The following is a 23,596-nucleotide window of genomic DNA, read 5'->3' as shown; positions in this document are numbered from 1 at the left end:
GTCTATGAAACAGAATAAAGAGGGAAGAAATTGATAAGCATCTATACCAACTTAGCAGGATAGAGGTAGCATCTTGAGTGAGGAAAGACAGATTCTGAAACCTCATATCTTATATTAAAATACTCAGTGCATTAAAAATATATTAATATCATGCTCCCATCTGATCTAGTTTGGATCTGAAATGACCCCCCAAAGGATTATATGTTGAAAGCTTGGTCCCCAGTGCAGCAATGTTCAGAGGTGGGGACTATGGGGAATGATTGGATCATGAAGACACTGACTTCATCAATAGACTAGCGCATTGATGATTCAAAGCTGAATGGACTACTGGGAGGTGGGACCTAACTGAAGGGAGTGGGTCCTTGCTAGTGTGTCCTTAGGAACTATATATTGTCCCTGGCCCCTTTATTCTCCCTCCCTCTGCTTCATGCTGCCATGAGGTGAGAAGCTTTCCTCCTCTATGCATTTCTGTCCTGAAGTTCTGCCTCATTTCAAGCCGAAATCAATGGAACCAGCCAACCATGGATTGAAGCCTCTGAAATTGTGACCCAAAATAAATCTTTCCTCCTTTTTTTTTTTTTTTTAATTTTGAGTCGGGGTTTCGCTAATTTGCTCAATTGGCCTTGACTTACAGTTCTCCTACCTCAGCCTCCTGAGTCACTAGGATTACAGGCATCTTGGCACTTGGCTAAATTCTTCCTCCTCTAAATTATCTTTCTCAGATATTTATCTTATCACAGTAACAAAAAGCTAACATACTGCCAAGATGCCAACACACATACACACAGAGTTAGGGGTGTAACTCAGTGGTAGGCAACTTGCCCAGCATATGTAAGGCCCTGGGTTCAATCTCCAGACACACACACACACACACACACACACACAGTGGAGCCCTACATATGCTACAAGAAAATGTGTGCATATTTCCCTAACAATCAGCTCAAGCATCATGTCTGCTAAGCAGCCTCCTTGGGCCTTGGGCCTGTCTTTGGGGTTGGTTACCACTCCGTCCTCTGTGCTCACACTGAGTCTCTTCTATAGATGGGAGTAACCATGTTGAACTACAAGAGATTTGTTTCCCTGCCCAGGACCATCCTGTCTCTAGAACCAAGCACAGGGTGGGAAACTCGGTAGGGTTTCTATAAATGCAGAGAAGGACAGGTTAGCATTTGATGTTTCCCAGAGAAACTGACCCAGCTTCCCTGGTCCCTTGGTCCCTGGTCCCCTACTCCAGAGGTTCCAGTCTACCACACTCAGGGTCTTTGGCCATAGAAAGCACTGGGCAAAAGCCAGAAAATTCTTAAGGTCCAACTCCTTTCTCCTCAAACCTTTTGCAGATCATCACCCTTCTGTCACAGCAGGACGAAGAACATGTGGTGACCACAGGGTATGGGAAACAGGGTAGCTTGGGGTAAAAAATTGGGCTTTTAGAACCCAGTGGTCCTGGGGATGGATCTTGGTTTCTTCCTTTATTTATCTGAGTGACCTTGGGCAAGTAATTTTAGCTTTTTGGACCTCACTTTTCACAGCTGTTCAATACAACTAATAATTGATCCTCGCTGGGTGTGGCAATACATGCTTATAATCCCAGCAACTCAAGAGGCTGAGGCAGGAGGAACACAACTTCAAGGTCAGCCTCAGCAACTTAGCAAGACCCTGTCTCAAAATAAATAAAAAGGACTGGGGGTATTGTTTAATGGTAAAGTTCAATCTAGTACCCAAAACAAAAGCAAACAAAACACAACCCAATGTGCTATAGGTAGGGTGCCTAAAACAATGTGTGATATTTGGGAGGCATGAGTGTGTATTAGCTACACTTGTTGTTATGTACACTTGCCATCAGTTATGTCTCAGGGCTGAGGATGCACTTTAGCCCTGCCCTGGCTCCCCCTCCTACCATCATTCACAAACTGAGTGAGCTAAGTTACTTCTGCAGCTGGCCACACTAGTAATTGTTGACATTTTCTGCTCTTTTTTAGGGTGGGGATACTGGGGATTAAACCTAGGGGTGCTTTATTACTGAGCTCCACCCCCAGCCATTTTTATTTTTTTATTTTGAGACAGGATCTTGCTAAGTTTCTTAAGGCCTTGCTAAATTGCTGAGGCTGGCCTCAAACTTGCAATCTTCCTGCCTCAGCCTCCTGAATCACTGGACATTTTCTGCTATGACTACCTTTGGTTAGAGAGGGAGACAAATTCCAAACCCAAGAGCCCCCATAAAAGATGGAGAAATATGCAAAACTAAATAGGTCCCAGAGGAGGGGAGCTTGATCTGTCTGGGGAGAGGTTTTAAAGGGGCCCAGAAACTTCAGCTGATTCTAGAAAGATGAGTAACCATTTCCAGTTGAAGAGGAAGCACGGGAGGCCAAGGAAACAGTCTGAATAAAGGCACAGAGGCATAAAAGTCGGTGGTGAGTAATCCTTTGTGACCATCTCTGGGACAAAGAATACTTCATGAGGTTGGGGGAGAGGTGGCAGGAGGTGAAACTGGGAAAGTTGGCCAGGGCCAGGTGATTAAAGACCCCTTAAATGTATATGTATTGGGGGTGAAGGGTTGGTGCCTCAGGTCAGTGGTCCCACCCCATGGTCCCCATATGTGCCTGTACATCATGTCAGGCAGTAGGACTTGGTGACCACAGTTGCCAAGGTGATTACTAGGACCTTGGGGAGGGTTTCAGGTGGTCAGGTTACACTGAGTCCATCTCTGCCCTTAGGACACCCATAGTTTCATAGCAGCAACAGGACAAACACACATATAATCAACAAAAACACATACTTACAAAATTACAGATGGCTCTAAGGGAAAATGGGAGATGAGAGACTGTGCACTGATTGGAGAAGGGGCTGGTGAGTCAGGGTTCCTAGATAAGGTAACCCAGAGCAGACAGAGGAAGGAAAAGATGACAGCCTAGGGGAAGAGGGACCCAGAAACAGGCTTGAGCAATCTAGAGGAGCATCTGGCTCCTTCTGAGAATTCTGCAAGATGGAGCTGAGTTTCAGCAAAGAGCTCCAAGTGTAACCTGGTGCGCTGTCTCAGCGCTGTCTCGTTTCAAGAAATAGCTCTTCCCACTGTGCCACTTGCTGTCTAGATACCTGAAACTGGCTGAGTCATAAATGGGTGGGAGATGGAGTTCAGTGCAGAGTGCTTGCCCAGCATGCACAAAGCCCTGGATTCAATCCCTAGTAAGACAAAAAACAAAAGTCTTGGACCAGATAGAGCTGAGTAGTAGGAAGCTTTCCTATAATTCAGGAGGTTGAGGGCATCCAGCTGTTTCAAGGAATTTCTAGGGTTGTGTAATGACACCCCTAGGGGGCCCCACCCCTTTAAAACCCTTGAGACAGCCTGTGGTCAGCCTTCAGGGAAAGTCTTGACCCAGAAAAGGGAGAACCTAGAGGGTTTTTTCCTATGGGATCCTGTGTGGGCAGGAATTCTGCCCTTGAGTCTCCCAGACACTGTAGCCTCTGCCTCAAATGGAAAAGGGACCCTCCCCTGATCTTCTCTTCCAGTTATTTGAGATGAGACGCCTCAGAGACCGGCTCCTCACGTTACAGGAGTACCATTTGGCTCAAGACTTGTCACACAGGGCCTCAATTTTATACTTCTGGTGTTATCACCATGTGCAATTACAATCACATTGTTACTCTAGAGAACAGAGAGAAAGGGGCTTGCTGTAAAACTGACCGTTTTTTTTTTTTTTTTTTTTTTTTTGGTGGCACTAGGTATTAAACCCAGCAGGGTCACTACTATACTGTTGGGCTACATCCCCAGCCCTTTTCATTTAATTCCTCTTTTATTTTATTTATATTTTGAGATGGAACCTAGCTTACAGCATGCTAGGCAAGTGCTCTGCTCACTAAGTTGCCCAGGTTGGCCTGAAACTTGTGATCCTCCTGCCTTAGCCTCCTGATTCACTGGGATTACAGGCATGTGACACCACACTGGGCTTGATTTAATCTTCATTGTAGAATTTTTAAATATATTCAAAAATAGAAAGAACAGTACAGTGAATCTGAGATGCCTATTTTCACAGGCCTTTAAACAATAAAATGGAACGTGCAGTTTCCGGGGATGGAAAACTTTCTATAAATCCTGTAATAATCTTGTGGATAGCAGGATTATATTGTAATGTAACACTGTGTTTAAAAGTGTTGATTTGGGGCTGGGGATGTGGCTCAAGCGGTAGCGTGCTCGCCTGGCATGCGTTCGGCCCAGGTTTGATCCTCAGCACCACATACAAACAAAGATGTTGTGTCCACTGAAAACTAAAAAATAAATATTAAAATTCTCTCTCTCTCTCTCAAAAAAAAAGTGTTAATTTGGGGCTAGGGTTGTGGCTTCAGTAGAAGAGTGCTTGCCTCACATTTGTGAGGTTCCATCCTCAGAACCACATAAAAGTAAACAAAGATATTGTGTCCATCTGAAAAATAAAAAAATAGTGTTAATTTGGGCTGAGGATGTTTCTCAGTGTAGAGAATTTGGCCAGTATGAACCAGGGCCTGGGTTCTACCCCTAGCATCACACACACACAAAGTGTGTTAATTTCTCAAATGCAGACATGCTTGTTTTCCTTTTTAAGTGTATCTGGAACCTCCAAAGGTGGTAGGACCTGGACTTCTCCAGCTTGCAAAGGACCTGCCTCCCAGGAAGCATTTGCTAAGACTTTGAAACCTGCTGCAGAGGTTGGGGTGGACAGGGCTGCCTCTTGGAGCCCAGGGAAAGCTCCAGGCAGTAGCCATTCTTACACTGGTTTGCTCTAGACCCTCAGCTCCAGGTGATGGGGGTGGCTGATTCCAGGGCCACCTGGGGGGCTTTTCTCTCTGCCTCCGCAGGAATTCAACTATACAGCATTTACAGTGCAGTTGGCTCCCTGGGAGGGATGGATTGGGAGCATAATCTTGGCCCTGCCTCCCCAGGCCCCAACCCAGGAACCTTTAGTTGGCTGGGAAGCCAAGAAAAGTATTTGAAGGGAGCAATTAAGCACCCTCCAAGTGCCTGCTCCAGGGTTCCGACCATTGTTTATCTAGGAGGCAGTCCTGTTAGTGACCCTAAGTCCAGGAGGACTGTGCCTGGGGCAGGCCAGCCAGGAGGTTCCCCTGGGGCAGGGCCTCTGGCCTGCCATTCTTTCAGGATTCCCACAGCGCCCAAGCTCCCCCACCCCCAGTCTCACAATGAGCTTTAATGCGCATTTCAACTGAAACTTTTCCCTTTGTATCTCTCTGTGTCTCTCAGCCTCTCTGTCTCTACTGGTCTCTGGTTCTCTGTTGTTTCCCAACATCCTTCCTGAGCCCCTGGGGAGCAGAGTTGGGGGGCCGGGCAGTGGGAACGGGACAGCGTCCTGTTCTCACCAAGGACAATAAGGGCCGGAAAGGGCTGGAGCCAAGGTCTGGTGCAGACTCCCCCTCCCTGCCTGCCCTGGGCGCCCCAGACCCCGCCCAGAGCCACTGGCATGACCTAAATGTCAGGCACCCTGCATACTAGTGCCAGTCCTGGGAAATTCAGCCCTACCAGGGTCGGAGAGCCTGTTTGCCCTTGGTCTCACCTTCCCATTGCCCTCCTGGAGGGTGGCATCACCTTCTGATCCACGGACTGACTCCTGGGACACTCAGACAGGCTTCCATTCTCCAGCATAGACACTCCCCTCCCGCCCACATTATTTACTCCCGTTTCCCGAGCTAGTAGCGGGTGCTGATGGGTGTTGTGGCCACGTGTGAGGGAGTAGGAGGAAACATCTGGTTTCCCTCTGTCCTCCAGGAATGCCACACTCTCCCTCAGGTCTACTGCCTCCGGGGTGGAGCAGAACCCCAGGGGACCAAGGGCCAAGAGGTTAGACCTTTACTCTCTCACCTGGCTCTCCGGGAAGTCCTGGTGTCCTCAGGCCCCCTTACTTAATGATAGTGATTAGGTGGTTATGATGCCCCTGCCAGGGTTAATTGGCAGGTCAGGTGTAAGCAGCCTGCAACTAGGCACCACAGAGATAGGCTGGGTGGAGAGCTGCAGTTGGCGCCGACCTGCCTTGTAAATGCACCCATTCCCCAAGGAAGGGGGTCATTATTCCTGGGCTACATGCTACCCTGGTCCTACAGAGATTCCTTGGCACTGCCTCCTGGCCCCCGCTCTCTGGGTCCTCTTTTTTTGTGTGGGATTGAACTCTGGGAACTGGACCACTGAGCCACATCCTAGCCCTATTTTGTATTTAACTTAGAGACAGGGTCTCACTGAGTTGCTTTACACCTCGTTGTTGTTGAGGCTGGCTCTGAACTCCTGATCCTCCTATCTCAGCCTCCCAAGCCACTGGGATTACAGGCCTGTGCCACCGCACCCAGCACTTTGGGTCCTTCTTATCCTCCCCTATCCACAGAGGATATTGGCTGTCAGGCCCCACCCAATCCATCCCAGAGTTATGTCTACCTGGACTGGGACCTGGCCCTCTGTCCGCTGCTCCCACTCCAGGTAAGGAGAAATTTAGTTTGACAGTAAGACCTAGAACCAATCCAACCTCCTCAGGGGCCCAGGGCCCATTCTGGGCAATAACCCTCCTCCCTCAGAGGCTCCTATAGATCACAACCCTTCTCGCTCCTCACATCAGTGGGGGAGATGGAGCCTAGAACTGCCATCCTCTCAGGGAGGCTGTTCTCCATTGAGCTGTGTGTCTGTGTGTGGTGCTGGGGATTGAACCCAGGGCCTTGTGCATGGGAGGCAAGCCCTCTACCAACTGAGTTATCCCCAGCCCTCTGCACTGAACTCTACCTCTACTCCCAGCCGAGGGATAGAACAAAAGACTTCATTGTTGCCTTCCAGCCAGGCACAATGGCAAACACCTGTAATCCCAGAGGCTCAGGAGGCTGAGGCAGGAGGATCATGAATAGTAAGCCAGCCTCAGCAACTTAGCAAGGACAGAAGCAACTCAGCGAGACCCTGTTTCTAAATAAAATATAAAAAAGGGCTGGGTTGTGGGTCAGTGGTAAAGCACCCCTGGATTCAATCCCTGGTAACCACCCCGCTACACACACCTAAAGAAAAAAAAAGTTTCCTTTCATAGCAAGACCTCAGCAAACTCTCATCCCTGGTTCCTAAGGGATAACTTGCTGGGGAGGGTGTTGCTAGTCTCCAGAAGATAAACCCACAGCGCCCTCTGTTGGCATCTTGGGGAAACTGCTTAGCATTCCTTCCTGGGCAGGGCATAAAAGGCAAGAAGGTTCTGGGGCTCAGCACACAAATGGGAGTGGGGCAGGGTAAGGTGGCCTCTAATCCTTGACCAGAATCCTTTACTTCCTTCTTCATCTTCACTGGGATTTCTTTCCAAACTTAGGTACCTCCCATGTGCAGAATTCTGTTCTGGAAAGGTGGAAGGATAAGTTCTTTTATTTAACCAACTCACCAATCTTCTGCCCAGTTTCAGGCATGTGGCAAATACAAAGCTGATCAAGACAGGTGTGCACCTAAAGCCCACACCATCCAGTAGACACCCAAGTACCCTAAAGGTTAGACACTCTGGACAGATTCACTCCTCATGACAGAGCAGGCAGGGCAGGACCTGAGCAGTCCCTGGTGGGCCTCATTCCATCAGAGGTTGCTTGGGGTGGAAAGCTGGAGTAACAAGGCCCCACAGGGAACCCCACTGCAGCACTGGTGTGAAGGGCTTTTCTCCAACTCTTCTGTTCCGAGATCTATTCCAGTTCTGACAGACAGGGCTTCCTTCACTGCAGCCTCATGGCTCTTACCAAAGGTCACGATTGTGGATCATTCATACACTTTTCCACAATGAGACTCTCACAAGTAAAAGCCACTCCAGTATCTACCAAAGCGCCCAACCTGACAGCACTCAATAAATATTTGGCAAAAATGAAGGCTAAAGCTGAGTGCAGTGGTACACACCTGTAATCCCAGCTACTTGGGCAGCTGAGGCAGAAGGAACGCAAACTTGAAGCTGGCCTGGGTTACTTAGTGATATCCTGTCTCAAAATAAAATTTTAAAAGGGCCTGGGCTGAAGCTCAGTGGTAGAGTGCTTGTCTTGCATGCATGAGACTCTGTGTTCGATTTCAGTACTGCAAAAAAGAAAAGGGGGGAAAGTTTCCCCATCCACAAGGTCTCAAGAGTAGGCACCTATCTGTCTTAACATTTACATACCTAGCAGGCATTGTTAGGGGAGGCCCACAACATAGCACAGCTCACAGAGCTACAAAGAATCAACTTTATTAGACATTTGTGGTTAGTTTCTCTTCTTGCCCTTGCCGGTGACTTTGGCTGGTGTGAGGACTGGAGCTGTGGCCTGGTACAGAGTAGAGGAGATCTTGTTGATGTAGTACAGACCAACCATGGAGAAGATGAAGCTAGAGCAGGGTAGAGACAGAAAGACCACAGCATCACTGGGCATGCTACCAGCCTACTGCCAGGGCAGAGTCTAGCTTCAGGGAAAGAATCCAAGTTCAGGACTGGGAAACTGGGAAAACTAAAGGAGGGAACAGAGGGAGAGCTACATGGGGCAGGGGAAGCCAGGGTGATATACCCCTTACCCAGCTGTCAGGCACATACCAGGTGGTGACACAGACTCGGTGGATGAGGCCAGATGCAAAGAGAGCCAAAAGGAGGCAGAGGAGGACTAAGGAGACAAGAAGGGACAAAAAGAGTCAGGTGGTAATCACAATGGAAACCCAGGCATTTGTCCACAAAGCCTAGAAATCAGAGGCCCCCTGAATCTTGGGAAACCTGCTTGGAAGGGCGTGGCATGATGACAGGAAGAGGACTTCTAATGGTCTTCACAATGCTTAGAACACTAGCTCTGCCCCAAACCCACTAAACTTCCTAGCTTGCCTCAGCCCGAAGAGCAAGACTTGGTCCCATTTAGGAAGGGGGTTAAGGCCTTTCCAACAGATGCCAGCTAATGAGAATCAATTCGTTAAGCTGGCTGACTAGTGATGGAAGTTGAGGGACTTGCTCCCTGGACACAAGTTGGGAGACTGATTGTCTGGATACAGTCGTTTATTGGGGCAGGAAAGGACCTTAAGATATCTGGAATAGGACAAGAGAGAAGGTGGGAGGGCAGAAAGCAACGGCAAACAGGCCCATCTGCCCAGCCAGGGAGGGCAGGGAAGCCAAAGAGGAACAAGAATCTTGCCTCCCCAACAATGGTTCCTTTCAGAAATAAATGAAAATGGTACGCATGGGATCAAAATGTAACAGAGAGAAGTCCTGGGACTTGAAAGGAGCTCTGGAAGCCTGCAACAGGGCTAGGTGGAGAGAACAAGAACTAGAGGTGGGGGGGGGGCAAGAAATGAGGGCAACAATGACAGATCTGTCTTATCAGATGGAGATTTCACATGAGGTGGCATCTGCTGTGAATTTCTGAACATGTGGCATTCCTTAGGTGATCTGGCCTTAATGCCTAATTTGCTTTATGAACTTAATTCCCCATAAGTAATCAAATCATCAATTCTAAATTATTGGAACAAGTAAGGATTATTCCAAACAGAAAATAATCTCAGAGTTATCCCTTCTGCCATAAAAATTTGGTGTATGTAATACTTAGGCTCTTCACAAATTCCCTCAGTAGAACTCACTAATTTGGGGTCAATTTCACATCAGAACCCCTCTGAACTTGGTCCTGCTTCCTCTTCTGGATGAATGCCAAACATGAGCCCACACTTGTCTGTGTGCCTGAAACCTTCCCTGGAACTGGTCCTGGCTTCCAGAGGCCTTCTCTTCCAGCTGAATTCAATGTCATGAGCTAAGTTAGATACTGAATCCAAAGGTATCTTCAGAGAGTTGAGTGAACTTCTTTCTTCTTAACCACCTTTACCTTCTAAGCACTTAGAAATTCGGTGTCATGTCTGGGGAGGGTCAGAGAGGAGAGGACTCAGACACTTACTCTCAGGGAAGATCTTTGCTTGGAATCCTTTGCCAAAGACCAGATTCTCCAGATTATTGAAGGCCTGAGTTGAGTTAAGGAGAAGGGAATACAACAGGGGCAGAACTGGGAGGTGACCAGGGAAGGGCACAAGTCTACGTGGCCCTCCACCCTTCCAGCCCCTAAACGCTCCTCCCCTTCCAGCGCAGGCAGGATACTGTGAGAGAGAAGACGAAAAGGCCGGAGCCCAGCAGGCCCCCCTGGATGGTGAGCCACTCGGTGGAGGCCAGCTGGCGGCTGTACATCTGCATCCCTGCGAAGAGCAGCAGGGACAGGAGAGAGGACAGAGCCAGGGAGGTGCCGGTACCCACCACTGGAAGGGATGAGGGAAGGGACCGAGTCAGGCTCCGCCCCCCTCCAGGAGTCACAGGCACCTTGGGTCGGTCCGGAGCTCGGCAGGCCGACTACTCCCCAGCACCCAGGGCTGCAGCCGCACTCCCAGCCCCCCTCATCCCGCAGCGAGCCCCAGGAACTCCTCAACCCAGGACGGCCGACCCCTCCGGTCCCGTGGAAATGCCCGCTCCCTAGAACCCGGAGCACGTCAGCTTTGACCCGAAAGGACTTGGAAAGCCGGCCCGCCCAAACTCCGACCCCGACTAGCCAGGCCTGGGGATCCCGTCGGTCCTGTTACCCATCATGCCCCTGCAGTGGGTCGGATCCGAGCCTCCGGCCAAGAAAGAGGAGAGCCGAACTGGGCGCGGTTAATTGTGCGCATGCGTCAGCGCCCCATGCGGACTGGCTTCACCCCACCTCTTCCTCTTTCTCCCTCTCGGCGCCGGCACGCAGCGCCCTCTTCTGACAAGGAGGAAATAATGCGTCTAGGAGCATCCTCGGCCACCGCCCTGGTCCACAGCCTTCCCCTGTACCCAGTGGGTCCGCCGCCTCTCAGTACAAGCTGCACTTACGTCTTCAAGTCATTGGGCACATGGCCTCTATCCTGTAGCCCATCAGTGTCTTCTCTGCCGTTCATTTATGTCACCTCTAGCGCATGTTCCTAAACCTACCTGCCACGCTTACTGCCTCAACATCTCATGTGGGTTCTTGCCCAACCCAAACTGAAGCGCTCCCAACCTGGAGCTCATCTTCCTCTAACACTAGCCTCTTGCTATACTATGAGGAAAAATAAGAGCTAACGAAGAATTCTAACATCAGACATGCAAATACCATTCCATGTTACCCAACCCCCGTGAACGCCTTTCCAAAACCACGTGGGGTTTTGGAACTATTTCCCACCCACCCCCCACCCCGACGGGCGCCGTTCAAGGCTGGTCCCTGGAGCATGCGCAGTGACACCTCACCCCCACCCCTCCCCACACCCCCACCGGGCTCCTGCATTAAGCCCGGGGTTCGCAGCCGCAGCCGGGATCAGGCACCCGGGGGCGGGCGGGCACGGTAGGGCCATGGCTGAGGGTGAGGATATGCAGACCTTCACTTCCATCATGGATGCACTGGTTCGCATCAGTGTGAGTTAAGGTGGGGTCGAGGTGAAGGGAGGGGGGCATAGAGGGGTCCGGGATAAGCCAGAACCTGGAACAGGTGGGGATCCAGGGAGATGCTGGGGTGTTGGCAGGGGGCTAAGTGATGGCAGAAACGGCTGGGAGGGTCGGGGTGTAGGTATGAGGGTAATCCCGGCAGCCAGGAGGTGAGTACCGTGGAGGCGCCCGTTTGCTGGGATGTAAGCAACGAGGAGCTGCCCGGACGCAGCGGGTGGACTGGGGTAGCCGCCAGCAGTGCACCAGGACTGGGGCTTCAGGGGGGAAGGACTAACCTACGAGAAGGGGGCATGTGTGAGCTTGGATATTTTCCAAGAAAACTGAGGACACGTAGGGAATGATGAAGGAGCTGCTCCAGGGTGCATCTCCCAATTTGAACCCCTCCCTGAGACCCCACCCCATCGCACCCCACTCAGGGCTGCGCCGAGCCTGCGGTTGTCATGGCAACCCGTGCCCGGCTCTCCCAGGGGCGGTGCCAACCCTGCTCCCCCCCACCACTTCCTTCCCCCTCCCTCCCTGTCCCTCCCTCCTTTGTGTCAGCTGCGCCCCTGACCGGGATGGCTGCGAAGAGAGGGACCAAGGTGAGGCGTGGGGGTGGGGCATAGCTTGAGGACCCCCGCCACCAAAAGGGGGAGGGATACTTCCGGTGGGGAGGGGGCGAGTAGGCGGGGCGCTTGACCCCCCATCCTCAGCTTAGGGAAGGGGTTGAGGGCCGACCTGGTTGCGCTGCAGGAAGCGCTGAAAGTCCAAAGGGTAGGGGGCCAAGGGGAAGGGGTTGGTCTTGGGAGACTAGAGGAGATAGATGGAGAAGTGAAGGATGAAGGATGGAAGCTGGGGTGGCCGCAGGCCTGAGCCGCGGCAGGAGGATGGAGAGCAAGCAGTGCCTGGCTGGCGGGGAGGAGTCACGCGTATGGAGGGGGTGCTAGAGAAGGGGGCGGGGGTCCGCATCGAGCTGCAGAATGGGCGGTGCCCTTGATATATATGCCGGGGGTGGGGGCAGGTGGCCCAGAGATGGAGGGATGGAGACAGGTGAGCTGGGCTGCCTCCCTGGGCCTCTGCAGGCCGAGTGATGGTTGTGGGGGTTGAAGCTGGGGAGGCAGGGGTTCCAACTATCCCTTCTGCGTGGAGTCTTAGCTATACTGGAGGGAAACAGGCAAGGCACAGAGGGCTGGGAAGCAGTGTGAACCAGGCCAAGGCAGGTCCTGGGCAAAAGCCATAGGTAGCTTGTCTTGCCTCTTCTTGAGACTGCTGGGATCTCTAAAGGCAGCTGAGGGCCTGCTCAGATATGCCCAACTATCCGAGCTCTGATCCATCCTCCTGGTCCCTCCACAGACAAGCATGAAGAACATGGAGAAAGAACTGCTGTGCCCAGTGTGTCAAGAGATGTACAAGCAGCCACTGGTGCTGCCCTGTACCCACAACGTGTGCCAGGCCTGTGCTCGGGAGGTGTTGGGCCAGCAGGGCTACATAGGCCATGGTGGGGACCCGATCTCGGAGCCCACGTCTCCTGCCTCCACCCCTTCTACCCGCAGCCCCCGCCTCTCCCGCAGAACTCTCCCCAAGCCAGATCGCTTGGACCGGCTGCTTAAATCAGGTGGGGCTGCGGCCTGTGGGATGGGGGTGGGAATGTAGAGCCATCCATCAGGAAGATGGAAGGGGTTCATCACCAGTCAGGGCTGCCTGTCTGTATTTTCAGGGGTGTAGATGTTGCTTATTTGAGCTCTAGCGAGAACAGAGCTCTGGCGCAATAAAAATGTAATTTTTAAAAATTGAACAGACTTCACCCACCCACAGTCAGCTGTAACTTACCTCCTCTACCTCCGGGTCCATCTACAGGCTTTGGGACATACCCCGGGCGGAAGAGAGGTGCTTTGCACCCCCAGGTGATCATGTTCCCATGCCCGACCTGCCAGGGTGACGTGGAGCTGGGGGAGCGGGGCCTGGCGGGGCTTTTCCGGAACCTGACCCTAGAGCGTGTGGTGGAGCGGTATCGCCAGAGTGTGAGCGTAGGAGGCGCCATCCTGTGCCAGTTGTGCAAGCCCCCACCACTAGAGGCCACCAAGGGCTGCACAGAGTGTCGTGCCACCTTCTGCAATGAGTGCTTCAAGCTCTTCCACCCCTGGGGCACCCAGAAGGCCCAGCATGAGCCCACCCTGCCCACCCTCTCCTTCCGCCCCAAGGTGAGCCAACCCTTGCAGGGCCTGGGGAGGGAGGGACAGGGTGGTGCTGAATGGATGGGGTGCCTGGCATTGTGGGCTTCCAAAATGAGGTGGGCAGGGGCTTACCACTGCCAAGTTCCTTTCTCTGTAATAAAGTCATGTGAGAAAGCACTCAACATCTCTGGGCCTCCAGCTCATCTGCTGCATGGAGATGAGAATATGTGCCTTACCATATCCACACTGGCAGGGTTGTAAGTAGGATCACAGGAGATGATCATTGTTCAGTACAAAGTGCTGTTTATACATTTCGTTCACTCACTGGACAAATATTTATTGAGCACCTATGACCATGATGCTATTCTAGGCATTGGGGTACAGCAGTGAACAAGATGGACAAAGTTAATTATGAACCACAAGCCTTAGATTAATCATCACCATTATTATCATTATTACCACACATCCCAAACCATAGGTGAAAGGAGGAGCAATGCTGGTGAAATGGCATTGCCTGGACTGCAGGAAAGGTCTGTGATGTCAGTGTTCACCACCAGATGGCACTGTGGAGCACCACCCACTGATCCTTCCCCTCTCATCTGACCAGTGGAGGGAGGGCGCCCAGCTGCTCTAGTGATGGGTCAGAACTTTTACACGCACCCTTGGCTGACTAGCTCATTGCCCTTTGTATTTCTAGGGCCTGATGTGCCCAGACCACAAGGAAGAGGTGACCCACTACTGCAAGACATGTCAACGGCTGGTATGCCAACTCTGCCGGGTGCGACGCACCCACAGCGGGCACAAGATCACACCAGTGCTCAGCGCTTACCAGGCCCTCAAGGTGAGGACCCCTCCTCACCCAACCCCAGTGCCAACTCACACCCACATACCTCCTCCTAACTGCTGGCTTCTGCTGAGCCAGACATGATGCCCACCTCCTTCTTCCCCCTCAGGACAAGCTGACAAAGAGCCTGACATACATCCTGGGAAACCAGGACACGGTACAGACCCAGATCTGTGAGCTGGAGGAGACCGTCAGGCACACTGAGGTGAGGGAGGGCATGGGGGTGGGTCTTGGGCCCTACCCGGGAGTGGGAACGAGAAGGGAATGTGGGTGGGCATGCCCCCATCACCTCTCTGCCAGCTCAGGAAGTCTGTGAGGGGTACCTGTGCATGACATGGTTCTGGTTAAACTTGGTTGGCAGGAACCCTAGTGTCCCAGGGAAGGCTGTCCCTGGGACTGACTCTAGTGAGGTTGGTAAGCTGTTGCTGAGGATGAGAGTCCAGATGTCCTCAGCCTCACTCTCCTACTGAGGATCGCACACTTGCCTGGAACTCAGTGAGGTTATGGCTCTGATCTTGTGCCAGACTGAATCAGCTGACATGGGGGGGATAGGCAATGAAGTTGGCATAGCTGCCAGCGGACATTAATTAGTGTGGTCCAAGTGGACATTAGTGTGGTCATGGTCTCTCTTATTTGAATGAATCCTTAAGGGATTGGGATTATGATGGAATTAAGGAAAAATATCTCAAACTGGTATATTGATTATTTCAAGTTGAAATTGTTTGAGGAACTGAAGTTCAGAAAGGGCCATTTGGGCCAGGTGTGGTAGCTGATACCTGTAATCCCCAGGAGGCTGAGGCAGGAGGATTCCAAGTTCAAGCCCAATCTCAGCAATTTAGTGAAGCCTTTTCTCAAATTAAAAAAAGGGGGGTGCTGGGGGAGTAGCTCAATGGTAGCGTGCTCCTGGGTTCAATCCCCAGTACCACCAAAAAGAAAGAAAAAAGAAAAGTTCATTTGGCCTGTATTTCCCTACACATTACCAGCCATAAATATTCTTTTGGAAGGAATGTGCTTCACGTGCCAAGACCTGAAAATAGCTTCGATTGCCACAGACTAGTAATTGGGGCTACAACGAACCTAAATAAACAAACTATTTGAAGTGACCCTTATCTTCCACTAGCTTCTACCCCACTTCTCCACTTATCTCTTAGCAACAGCCGTAGGATTTACTACCTCAATCCAGATATTTATTTGTTCTGTCATTCTTTACAAATGTACTGGTCTGTGACTGGGGGTAAATCTCAGTGGTAGAACATGTGCATAGCAAATGCAAGGCCCCAGGTTCAATCCCTAGTACCCAAAAGAAAAAAGAAAATGTTCTTTTTTTAATAAAATTTTAAGAGCATCAGGCTTAGGTGATTTCTTTGGGATTCACTGTTTTGTAAAGATCCCCAAGTACATGTAAAATTAATAAAACTCTCCAGGCACAGTGCAGTGGCACTTGCCTATAATCCCAGCTACAAAGGAGGCTGAGGCAGGAGGAAGTTCCAGTCCAGTTTTGGCAATTTATCAAACCCTATCTCAAAATAAAAAGGACCATACCTTAGTGGTAGAGTACCCCTGGGTTCAACCCCCAGCACCACAAAAATAAATTTAAATTAATAAAACTTTTATGCTGGCTTGGCATGGTGGGGCACACCTGTAATCCCAGCAACTCGGGAGGCTAAAGCAGAAGGATCTCTCATTCAAAGCCAGCCTCAGCAAAATCGAGGCCCCAAGCAACTCAATGAGACCTTGTCTCTAAATAAAATAATAATAACTGAAAAAAGGGGGGGGCTGGGGAATGTGGATCAATGGTTAAGTGCCCTGGGGTTCAATCCCAGATTAAAGGAAAAAAAAAAAACTTTTTTGCTTTAGCCAAGCATGGTGGCTCACACCTGTAATCCCAGCAACTCAGGAGGCTGAGGCAGGAGGAGCACAATTTCAAAGCCATCCTCAGCAACTTAGCAAGGCCCTAAGCAACTTAGCAAGGCTCTGTCTCAAGATAAAAAATAAAAAGGGCTGGGTTTGTAGCTCAGTGGTAAAGTGCCCAGTACCAAAAATAAAACAAAACAAAATACAACCTTTATGCCTTTTTCCTGTATCAACTGAGTTCAACAAAAAAGGAGGAAGTAGATCTCTCTCTACCCTATAGTTATGATGTGGTCATCCAGGAAGGTTAGCACAAACCTTCAAAAGTTGAACCCAATGCCGGGTGCTGTGGTGCATGCCTGGAATCCCAGCTGCTGGGGAGGCTGAGGCAGGAGGATCACAGGTTCAAAGTCAGCATCAGCGTTCAAAGTTCTGTCTCTAAATAGGGCTTGGGATGTGACTCAGCAGTTGAGAGCCCCTGAGTTCAATCCCCAGTACCAAAAAAAAAAAAAAAAGGTGAGCCCATTTGGGGGTACAGGCCTTAGCAACCATGAGTCTGGCCCTATTAAGTTGTGTGGGTAGGATTCCCCCAGATCCCCTGTGATCCTAGTGGTGCTGTGGTGTCCCAGGAGGCTGGCACAGGAAGATAGTAAGTCATGCATCCTTTGGGTGTTGCTCCCTGGGCAGGTGAGTGGTCAGCAGGCGAAGGAGGAGGTGTCACAGCTGGTACGGGGGCTGGGGGCTGTGCTGGAGGAGAAGCGGGCATCGCTGCTTCAGGCCATTGAAGAATGTCAGCAGGAGCGGCTGACCCGTCTCAGCGCCCAGCTCCAGGAGCACCGGAGCCTGCTGGACGGCTCAGGCCTGGTGGGCTATGCCCAGGAAGTGCTTAAGGAGACAGACCAGCCTTGCTTTGTACAAGCAGCCAAACAGCTGCACAACAGGTACCGAGGGGCGTGGCACAGGGCCCAGGCTTCTGGGAGGCAGGGGCATTTGGGGGTAGCGACCTCTCAGACAGTGTCTAGAGTCCTTGCCAGGCTGAGAGCTGGCGCCTTGAGGGTTTTCATTAGGCCAAACTGAGGCCCGCGTATTCCAAGGGGTGAGGAAGAGACCCGAGGCAGAGGCCAAGGTTCTCAGGGGCAGGCAAGGCAAAATCAAGGGGAAGGGTGGCTGCCCAGACGGCAGTGCCTAATCCCTTCCTGCCCCCATCCCAGAATTGCCAGAGCCACTGAGGCCCTCCAGACATTCCGACCAGCTGCCAGCTCCTCCTTCCGCCATTGCCAGCTGGATGTGGGGCGTGAGATGAAGCTGCTGACAGAGCTCAGCTTTCTTCGAGGTAAGGAGGCGGCCAGGCCCTTGCCCAACCAGAGCCTTCCTCCCCTCCTCCCCAGCAGCGGGCCCGGGGGGCAGTGCCCACCAGGGAGCTCCCCGGCCTCCCACCCAGCCCACCTGCCACACCGTCCTCCCGCGCTCAGCGCTGCTTCTCCCTCTCTTTGTTTGTAGGCTGTGGCCACCGCGGACTCTGCTCCGGAGCACCCCAGGCAAGTCAGCGGCCCTGCCCCGGGGGCCCTGCCCCCCGCCGGGCCCCCAAACCGGCCCCTCCCGTGCTCCAAGCAGCTCAGCCCCCCACTCAGTGCTTTCTTCTTTCTGCTCTACCGACCTCCTGGTCCTCCCACTTGACCAGTGCGGTCTCTTTTGAGCCTTCTTTGGGCCCTGCCCTTCTCATCTTTTGTCCTGGGACCCCTATTCTCTTCCCCTTGACCCCCACGCCCTGCCCTGCTGTAGCTTGCTTTCTCTCTGTCACCTCCCTGTTTCTGTCTTGCCGATGCTGGCACCTCCGCCCCAATCCTGCTTCCCCTCTCTGCTGCTCAGGGCCCTCTTGCCTGGGTTCCCGTGGCCTTTGTCTGCCCCCCCTGGGGCTCCTCTTAATTCAGAGACTGTCTAAGCCAAAAGGAGCCCCCGGAGCTTATCTGGTCTGACACCCTTAAGTGACCCAGGAGGAAACTGAGGCTCAGGAAGGGAAATTGACTCACCTCAAGTCCAGGCCTCCTGACTCCTGCCCAGTGCTCTCCCACCTCTTCTTCCTTGGGCCCTGACCTGTCCACCCAGTGCCCAGATGGGCTCTCTCCTCCGATCCCTCACCCACACTCACCCCCCCGGCTCCCGCTGCTTTCCCTTTTCCTGCCTGCCCTGCCCTTCATGCCAGGCCAGTGATCAGGCCCTGACTGACCCCCGCTGTCTCTTCCCACAGTGCCCGAGGCACCCGTCATTGACACCCAGCGCACCTTTGCCTATGATCAGATCTTCCTGTGCTGGCGGCTGCCCCCCCACTCACCACCTGCCTGGCACTACACGGTCGAGTTCCGTCGCACTGATGTGCCTGCCCAGCCGGGCCCCACCCGCTGGCAGCGGCGGGAGGAGGTGAGGGGCACCAGTGCTCTCCTTGAGAACCCTGACACAGGCTCTGTGTACGTGCTGCGTGTCCGGGGCTGCAACAAAGCCGGGTACGGCGAGTACAGCGAAGACGTACACCTGCACACACCCCCAGCACCTGGTAAGTGACAGGCGGGCGGCACGGAGTGGCAGACACAGACATCTGTGCAGGGGGCATGGGGATGCCAGGCTTGGGTCCTCCACGGGTTCCAGATGGACACTGTACATACAGACAGTGTATTTTTTTTTAATGGGGGTTGGGGTACTGGGAATGGAACCCAGGGACATTTTACCACTGAGCAACATTCCCAGGCCTTTTTTATTTTTTATTTTATTTATTTATTTACTTATTTTTGCTGGGGACTGAACCCAGGGCCTTGTGCATGCCAGGCAGGCCCTCTACCAAATGAGCTATACCCCAGCTCCCAGCCTTTTTTTTTTTGAGGGGCTGGGGTTGTGGTTCAGCGGTAAAGCACTCACCTAGCATGCGTGAGACGCTGGGTTCAATCCTCAGCACCACATAAAAATAAATAAAATAAAGATATTGGGCCCAGCTACAACTAAAATATATATAAAATTGAGGGGCTGGGGATGTGGCTCAAGCGGTAGTGCGCTCACCTGGCATGCGCAGGGTGCTGAGTTCGATCCTCAGCACCACGTAAAAATAAAATAAAGATGTTGTATCCACCAAAACCTAAGAAATAAACTTAAAAAAAAAATTGAGACAGGGTCTTGCTAAGTTGTCCAGGCTGGCCTCAAACTTGTGATCCTCTTGCCTCATAAACTGAGATTAAAGGCAGCTTAGAGGGATGGTTTAATACTGTTGGTCGTGTGCATTCATACTCTGGAGCTAGACCTCTTGTATTCTAATCCCAGATCTAACTCTTGCTGTGTGCTTTTCAACAAGTTTTTCACCCTCTCTGAACTTCAGAGTCCTGTTCTACAGGGGACAGTATTGCTGCCAGGCATGATGGTGTGTGTCTATAATTGCAGCAATTTGAGAGGCTGAGGGAGGAGGATCATAAATTTGAGGTCAGCCTGGTCAACTTAGCAAGATCCTGTCTCAAAATGGAGAAAAGAAAAAAAAAAGGGAATTACAAGAGCTGAGGCTATAGTTCAGTGGTATCCTGGGTTCAATCCCAGTCCCCCACAGAATAATAACAACAATAAAGATGCTTCATCGAGTTGTGTGAGAATTTAACTGTTCTGAGGCAACACTGGTGAAGACAGCACAGTTTCTGGCTCATAGTTCAATAAATGTCAGGAAAGTGACTCTAGAAAACAGTTTGCATGCTGGGACCTGGGCATGATAGGGGACACTTACCACCAAAGCAAAGGCAGAGAGGGAGGGTTGGATATAGGGCAGGTGTGAGCCCCCGACTATCCCGAGGGCCTACCATGGGGCAGAGGTTGGAGGAGGCCTTGTGAGTCCGTCAGATCTGGGGCTCTGGTTCTTGTTCACTAGTCACCAGTGAAACTTCCTGGAGCCCGTGTCCACTTGGAATGTCCCTTTCTTTTTCTCTTATGAGCCTCATTTCAGTTCCCCAGGTCCGTTCTCCTGCGTTCCCCTACCTCTGCCTGGTAACTGAATACCCTGAGAGGTTGTTCCCTGTTCTGAAATCTCCCAGGGTCTTGTGCTCACGCCTCACTGTCCCCAGTGCCAGCGTTTGTTCCTGATTCTTCCTTCTGTCTCAACCCTCCTCCCTGTTCCAGTTCTGCACTTCTTCCTCGATGGCCGCTGGGGTGCGAGCCGCGAGCGGCTGGCTATCAGTAAGGACCAGCGAGCAGTGCGGAGTGTCCCCGGGCTGCCCCTGCTGCTGGCTGCTGAGCGGCTGCTGACTGGCTGTCACCTGAGTGTGGATGTGGTCCTGGGCGATGTAGCTGTGACCCAGGGCCGCAGCTACTGGGCCTGTGCCGTAGACCCTGCCTCCTACCTGGTCAAGGTGGGCGTCGGGCTGGAGAGCAAGCTTCAGGAAAGCTTCCAGGGTGCCCCGGATGTGATCAGCCCCAGGTCAGGCCCCTTTGGAGGGAATGGGGACCCTGGGTGGGAGCCAGGGACAGGGCAGAGGTAGCAAGTGCAGCACCCAGAATTGCCGTGATGGGGTTTGGAAGGAAGCAGCAGGAACAGAGGAGCCAGGCTGGGAGGCTGTGGGTTCAGCACAAGGGTCTTTGAGGATTGGTTTTCAGGGTGTGTGGCTGGGGAAAGGGACGAGGGAAGGGGAAGCCATTATCACTTGCTTCTGTCTGTCACTCAAGACCAGAACCCCACATCTCCACATCCTCATGTCCTTTCTAGCGCCCTATTTTTTCCATGAAACCTTTTCCCTCCAGAACTTCCTTCACCCCCATCTTTTCTCAATTCTTTCCTTAAACATCTCATTTCTACAAGCCGTTTCCCTCCCCGCATCTTTTTTTTTTTGATACCAGGGATTGAACTCAGGGGCGCTTAACCACTGAGCCACATTCCTAGCCCTTTTAATGTTTTATTTTGAGACAAGGTTCTCATTAAGCTGCTTAGGGCCTTGCTACCTTGCTGAGGTTGGATTTGAACTCATGATCTTCTTGTCTTAGTCTCCCAAGCCACTGGGATTACAGGCATGCACCACTGCACCCAGCCATACCTTCCCCCATCTTAATCACTAACCCCTCATCCTTTCTAACTCTCAAAACCCTCTCCCCAGCTAGGCACAGTAGCACATGCCTGTAATCCCAGCGACTTGCCCTCTAATCCCAGTGACTCGAGAGGCTAAACCAGGAGAATCACAAATTCATGGCCAACCTCAGCAATTTAGCAAGACCTTAAGCAATTTAGCAAGACCCTGTCTCAAAATGAAAAATAAAAAAGGACTGGAGATATAGCTTAGTGTTAAAAGTACCCTGGGTTAATCCCAAGTACCAGCATGATTTCCTGAACACCATTTTTCTCAACATCTTTCTATCCTGATAAGCACCACATTTGGTGTGGAGAGTACTAGGAATTTAACTCAGGGGCACTCTATCTCTGAGCTGTATACCCAGCCCTCTTTTTATTTCTTATTTTATTTTTTTGGTATCAGGGGATTGAATCCAGGGATGCTTTACCACATCTCCAGCCCTTTTTATTTTTAATTTTGAGACAGGGTATCTCTAAGTTGCTGAGGGCCTTGCTAAGTTACTGCGGTTGGTTTCGAACTTGCAATTCTCCTGCTTCAGCCTCCTGAGCCCCTGGGATTACAGGCATGCACCATTGCACCCAGCTCTTTTTAACTGTTTTAAAGTTTTGAAATAGGGAGTCTTGTTAAATTGCTGAGGCTGGCCTCAAATTTGTAATCCTCCTGCCTCAGCCTCCAGAGTCGCTGGGATTACAGGCATGTGCGACTATATCCAGCTGCCACATTTCTTTAGTGTGCTGTGCAAATACTTACCTTCCCTTTTCTCCAACGTCTCTCATCAATGTGCTTTCCTTTCAATAACCCTTTCCCACCAAACCAAGCCCCCAACCCTATACTCTGAACCCTGTCTCTTCGATCCAAAGTCAATTTGTTCCACCTCTTACTCCCAGCATTCCATCCTCCCAACATCTCATCCTCCTGGTCTCCTGTGCCTGGCTCCCTTATTCCACCCCCAACATCCTCCTACCCAACTCCCCCTTCCGCAGGTATGACCCGGACAGCGGGCATGACAGCGGTGCAGAGGATGCCACCGTGGAGGCGTTACCACCCTTTGCTTTCCTAACCATCGGCATGGGCAAGATCCTGCTGGGGTCTGGAGCAAGTTCAAATGCAGGGCTGACAGGGAGGGATGGCCCGGCTGCCAGCTGCACAGTGCCCCTGCCACCCCGCCTGGGTATCTGCTTGGACTATGAGCGGGGTCGGGTCTCTTTCCTGGATGCTGTGTCCTTCCGGGGGCTCCTCGAGTGCCCCCTGGACTGCTCAGGGCCTGTGTGCCCTGCCTTCTGCTTCATAGGGGGTGGTGCGGTACAGCTGCAGGAGCCTGTGGGCACCAAGCCGGAGAGGAAAGTCACCATTGGAGGCTTCGCCAAGCTAGACTGATCCTTTCCGACGGCTCTGTCGACCTGGAGTCTCACTGGGCCCTGGCTTCCCCGAGCCTCCCACACTGGGTTGTTTCCCCAGCAACATCTCCCCCAACTCTTCCTGACATGTGGTCCTGCCCCTCACCTTCTGTCTGTGTCTTCCCAGGGCTTTCTCTTGACCAAGGGACTCTCCTCAGCTCACCTCTCTGGATGCCCCCCATTCTCTCCATTGCCTGTTAGTTAGCCCCAGCCCCCATGCCCACCAAGCCTCCGCCCCTTGCCTTGCCCTTGGCATCTTACCCAAATCATGGAGAGAGCCCCTTCCTCACCCTTGTCTTGTGCCAAGGCTGACTGGGAGGGAGGGCGCCTGGAATACTGGGCATGATCCCCAGCTCTGCCCTTTGCCTTGCCAAACTCCCTGCCCCGTTGATGCTGAACTACGTACAGCCTTGGGGCAGACGGGCTTTTGGTCTCCCGAGTGGGGACAGGACCCTATCATCCTGCTTTATTTGGGTCTCCCCTACCCCCCAGCCGCATGCCCCTTACCTCCCTCTTTTCCCGCCTGCATGCTTTACCTGTCCCGTACCCATGCCAACTTGCCAAGTCTCCCTTGGGGACCCGGCTGAGGCTGGATGTTCCTGCTGGGTTGGGCCAGGCAAGGCGTCTCGTGCTTGCTGCTGCCTCCCTGCAGTGGGCACTCTAGACCTGTGCCAAGCAACAGCTGTAACTTTCATGGTTTATAACAATAAACTGTGACGCCAGGCACATTTCTGCCTTCCCCGAGCGTGACCATTCCTCTTGGTTTCTGTGCAGTGTATGGGGGTGGAAGGGTTCCAAGGTGCTTTGGTCAGGGTAGGGTGCTTGAGGGAAGGAGCTACCCAAGCCAGGTACTCCCAGCCTCCTGCCA

General features: G+C 52.1%; 2 protein-coding genes across 5 annotated transcripts; one reads left to right on the top strand and one right to left on the bottom strand.

The window, feature by feature from the left end:
* Window positions 1-8,179: 8,179 nt before the first annotated feature.
* On the bottom strand, window positions 8,180-10,621 carry Krtcap2 (keratinocyte associated protein 2). The gene is given in 6 exon segments (XM_046421942.1): window positions 8,180-8,332; window positions 8,535-8,601; window positions 9,868-9,931; window positions 10,065-10,219; window positions 10,538-10,583; window positions 10,586-10,621. Coding segments are annotated over 6 exon segments (489 nt in total). The 3' UTR covers window positions 8,180-8,211.
* Trim46 (tripartite motif containing 46) lies at window positions 10,214-23,467 on the top strand. Of its 4 annotated transcripts, XM_058571924.1 has the most exons (11): window positions 11,498-11,980; window positions 12,732-12,993; window positions 13,236-13,579; window positions 14,250-14,393; window positions 14,506-14,601; window positions 16,935-17,188; window positions 17,459-17,580; window positions 18,496-18,798; window positions 20,391-20,688; window positions 22,315-22,502; window positions 22,623-23,467. In XM_058571924.1, the coding sequence occupies exons 1-11, from the start codon at window positions 11,840-11,842 to the stop codon at window positions 22,706-22,708; spliced, it is 2,238 nt and encodes a 745-aa protein (XP_058427907.1). In that variant the 5' UTR covers window positions 11,498-11,839; the 3' UTR covers window positions 22,709-23,467. The 4 variants fall into 4 exon arrangements, with proteins under 4 accessions (XP_046277894.1, XP_046277897.1, XP_058427907.1 ...); XM_046421938.2 differs by lacking the exon at window positions 11,498-11,980 and adding an exon at window positions 10,214-11,369 and having other exon boundaries at window positions 22,315-23,467; XM_046421939.2 differs by having other exon boundaries at window positions 11,499-11,980; window positions 22,315-23,467.
* Window positions 23,468-23,596: the final 129 nt, after the last annotated feature.

Source organism: Marmota monax, unplaced genomic scaffold (assembly GCF_021218885.2).
Source record: "Marmota monax isolate L192 unplaced genomic scaffold, Marmota_monax_Labrador192_F-V1.1 WCK01_AAM20220418_F8-fsc00108, whole genome shotgun sequence".
NCBI classification, from domain to species: domain Eukaryota; kingdom Metazoa; phylum Chordata; class Mammalia; order Rodentia; family Sciuridae; genus Marmota; species Marmota monax.
Note: the sequence above shows the minus strand (reverse complement) of the source record. Positions and strands in the feature narration are given on the sequence as shown.